Here is a 4048-nt window from a genome sequence, read left to right as displayed (position 1 = left end):
AGGAGCAGTGACCGAAATGGAAATCAGAGAGTCACGCTTACACACTACCGACCCGACTAACCTAATACTGAAACACATTAACAGTGCAAGAGAGCTCCCCAAATACCCTATTTCGCCGCCCTTGGGTATAACTTAAATAAGTGACAATGCCCCTTCCAGTCGCTGCTTAAACTTGATGGAAGTTATAGATTAATATTTTGAGACCGCTTTCTGAAGGGAATGCTTAGAAGAAAGCGGATGTCATTTATGAAATGAGAGAATCCAAATAATGAGTGCAGCAAAATGGTTTGCAAACGTTTTACTTTCTCCAACTTTTCAATCTAGACTTCGTGAATACAGAGAGCCGGCGGCTAAATTGACTGGGATATTCTGACTCCTCTCACACTTACTAGTAAATAGTTTCCTGACATAGAATATCTGCGAAGATTTTGGCGTTTGAAGCTACACGCACATTGTGATTGGTTATAACGGAGCATGACGTCCCCCATGCGGCTATAAGTGCAGAAACCAGAGCTTTCAACCCGTTTTCGTTACCACATCTCCAGACATGCACCAGAGAGAGAAAGACCGGTCCGGGTGGCAGACAATAGCAATTGTGAACGAGCGCTGACAGGAGATAGAAGAGCGTCTGCCTGTTTCTATCTCGTTCTGCCCACCATTAAGATGGGATCACAGGTCACTCGCGCGGAAGCAAGTAAATGTTGCCAACTGGCCACCGAAATTTTCAACACCACCGCAACGCCGGGAACCGAGTGCGCTTCAGCGAGGAAGGAACTGAGTCCCGGCCTGAAGATTATAGTAAGCATTGTGATGTCAGTGATGGTGGTAGCAATAGTCTTTGGAAACGTATTGGTGATAACTGCAATCGCCAGGTTCCAGAGACTGCAGACTGTCACCAATTATTTTATCACCTCTCTGGCCTGCGCAGACCTGGTGATGGGACTGGTGGTTGTTCCCTTCGGGGGGGTTCGCAACATTACAGGGGTGTGGTACTTCGAAAACTTCTGGTGTGACTTTTGGACTTCTTTGGATGTGCTCTGCGTGACGGCGAGCATAGGCACCCTGTGCGTGATCGCCTTGGATCGCTACCTTGCCATAACGTCGCCTTTCCGTTACCAAGTACTGTTGACCAAGTGCAAAGCGCGGCTGGCGGTGCTGGCGGTGTGGCTGGTGGCGGCTCTCACCTCCTTCCTGCCCATCTACATGGGCTGGTGGCGGCTGGACGACGATAAGTCACTGGAATGCTACGACGATCCCTGCTGCTGCGAGTTCTTCACCAACAAAGAATTTGCCATCACCTCATCCATCGTCTCTTTTTACTTACCCCTGCTAGTCATGATCTTTCTGTACGCCAGGGTCTTTCAGGAAGCAAGGCAGCAACTGAAGAAGATCAACAAATGTCAGGGACGATTTCACTATCACAACAACAACGTGAATCTTGCCCCGGATCCGAATGGGAAGGTTGCTAAACAGGGGCATAAAAGGACGTCTCGATTCCTAAATCTGAAAGAGCACAAAGCTCTGAAAACCCTGGGGATTATAATGGGCATATTCACCCTCTGCTGGCTGCCCTTCTTCGTTGTAAATATCGTCAATGTTATCTTCAAGGACAGCATTTCCACAACGGTCTTTACTTTCCTGAACTGGGTTGGTTACTCCAATTCTGCCTTCAACCCCGTGATTTACTGCCGCAGCTCGGACTTCAGGTACGCCTTCAGGACGGTGCTGTGGGGGTGTCGGGACAACGCGCCCTCCGCACAGCACGGCCGCGGCACCCTCGCGCCGCAAGGCGACGAGCGAGCCGAGAACGGTTGCCCGCTGCACTGCAGCTTCGATGGCATCGCGTCCAGCATGGGCACCTCGCCGAACTACAGCCCCGACACTAACGGTAACGAACGAAAGCTGCTGGATTCGGCCATATAGAGCCGAATGCTTCTCGAAGACAGTGGGACAAAGTAACTTTGTAAGATTAAGAGTTTGGCAAACACGCGTGTCCCCGATCATATTCCGCTGTACTTTCTCATGCGTTCACCTACCTCATTATTGTTCTGCGAAGACAATGCAATGCACTGTGGTGATAATTTAGGAGATGTAGCAAGCCCAAGGAATCGGGGACAGTTAGAGGATCGTTGAACGTAAGCATTAACAGTGAATATCTAAGCGTTTATAACTAGCATCATGACCATCGCTAGAGGGTTATTCTTTGCGCTCCTGGCTGTTGAATGTAATCAGGTGCATTGTTTATTTAGATTGTGAGCAACCAGGCAAAAGAGAAGTGAGAGTGCAATACATGGTGCGGCGTGCCATTCAGTTCAAAGTGTCGCAACAAGTAGCTGTGATCCGAGCCAGGGAAGGAGCGCCACCGTGGGCGGTCACGCTCACTGACGGGATCCGCGAGTTTGTCAGAAAAGAGGCGTGCGTTCGCGAGATGAACCGAAATCAGTGTTTTATTCTTTTAAGACATGCCCTCAGTTTTATGAACCTCGTACACGCAGTTATTTCCAAAGTAGGGAATCCTCGTTTCTACACAACTTTTCGTAAAGTGCAAATAGACGCGCGCGTTAGTGGCTCGGCGTGTCTATACGTTTGTACATCTGCGCCTCAGTATTTGTTACCCGTCTGCACTGTGCTAATATTTACGTGTATGTTGTAACGTTGCACAATCAGGTCAACTCAAAGCTCCTTTTGTTTTCGCGTTAAATGGAGATAGGTTTGCATTGCCTTACAATTTGCAGCTTTATTTCTGACTAGATTTTGCATGTCACGAGACTCTTGGTTGTGGTCTTAGTGGACCCGGCATCGGCTGCACGCCGTCACCAGAACTGACCCGAAAGCTTCGGAGCTTTCATAATGATGTTACCTTTCCGCCGGTGTTAGTTGAAAAGCAATTCTACTCGGTTATATTTTCCTGTGGCATTGTTACGTTCCGATGTCAAGGTATTGGGATATTCGTTTTCGTCACCGCTTGGAGCGGCTATTTGTGGGTACATGTGCAATACAGTTCGTTATTTCAGCGCTGAATAGGCATGGGCCATTTCAATGTTTACTTGATGTTCTGGTTGATATATTTTCGCACAACGTGAAAGCAAAATCGTAAAGCTATTTTGTTCTTTCCTATGAATCCTAATAAGTGATAAATGAAACCCTTTTGGATATTTATTACTTGGATAATTGTTGGTTGTTTGTGTATAAATAAATGCATATTTAAATCATTTAACTTTGAGCAGTTTATTTCCTGCAAAGCAGACCCCGACTACATTCACTTTCTGTTAGTAACCAATCACTTAAAGTACCTGAAAGGATTCTCAGGTATAGTAAAATATAACAATTATATGTAGATATATGTTTTAAAATCTGTTCATTCAGAATTTCCCGAAAATTCTAGGCATCTCACTTGATTCAGTTTATTGCAATGAATTACACACCTTATTGATATCTTTGAACAAGTACAGCTGTGCTTTCACAAAACACTATTTCAATCATTATGCTTAATCTAATGTGGCATTAGGAATATATTCCATAACCTTCTCACATTGATTTCACTACATTATCCATTCAGGCTTGAAGGCATCCAGAATAGCTCAGTGGCAAAGATTCACTCAGAGTACATACAGAGCACGGTTATTTCAGAAAGTTCGTTGGAGTATTTCAACTTTAGAGTATTCAGCAAGGCAGAATAATTGGTTATTGAGGAGCTTTCTTGACCACATGTGTAAATACAGTAAGACAACAATGGAAAAGTTAAGTAAAACATCAAGGAAAAGGCTCTAGTCAGACACTTTAAGCTTTCTCCCAATTAGAAACATAGAAAACCTACAGCACAATACAGGCCCTTCAGCCCACAAAGTTGTGCCGAACATGTCCCTACCTTAGAAATTACTAAGCTTACCCATAGCCCCCTATTTTTCTAAGCTCCATGTACCAATCTAAAAGTCTCTTAAAAGATCCTATCATATCCGCCTCCACCACCGCTGCCGGCAGCCCATTCCACGCTCTCACCACTCTCTGCATAAAAAACTTACCCCTGACATCTCCTCTGTACCCACTC

At 45.6% G+C, this 4048-nt stretch overlaps 1 protein-coding gene across 1 annotated transcript; it reads left to right on the top strand.

Annotated features, from left to right (window-relative positions):
- The first annotated feature begins 514 nt into the window (after positions 1-514).
- LOC140200811 (beta-2 adrenergic receptor-like) lies at positions 515-3211 on the top strand. Its single transcript, XM_072264432.1, has one exon. It carries the CDS (start codon positions 664-666, stop codon positions 1921-1923), a length of 1260 nt encoding a protein of 419 aa, XP_072120533.1. The 5' UTR covers positions 515-663; the 3' UTR covers positions 1924-3211.
- The last annotated feature ends 837 nt before the right edge of the window (positions 3212-4048 follow it).

Source organism: Mobula birostris, chromosome 7 (assembly GCF_030028105.1).
Source record: "Mobula birostris isolate sMobBir1 chromosome 7, sMobBir1.hap1, whole genome shotgun sequence".
Classification (NCBI taxonomy): domain Eukaryota; kingdom Metazoa; phylum Chordata; class Chondrichthyes; order Myliobatiformes; family Myliobatidae; genus Mobula; species Mobula birostris.
The sequence above is the reverse complement of the archived record's forward strand: the minus strand, read 5'-3'. Positions and strand labels throughout refer to the sequence as shown.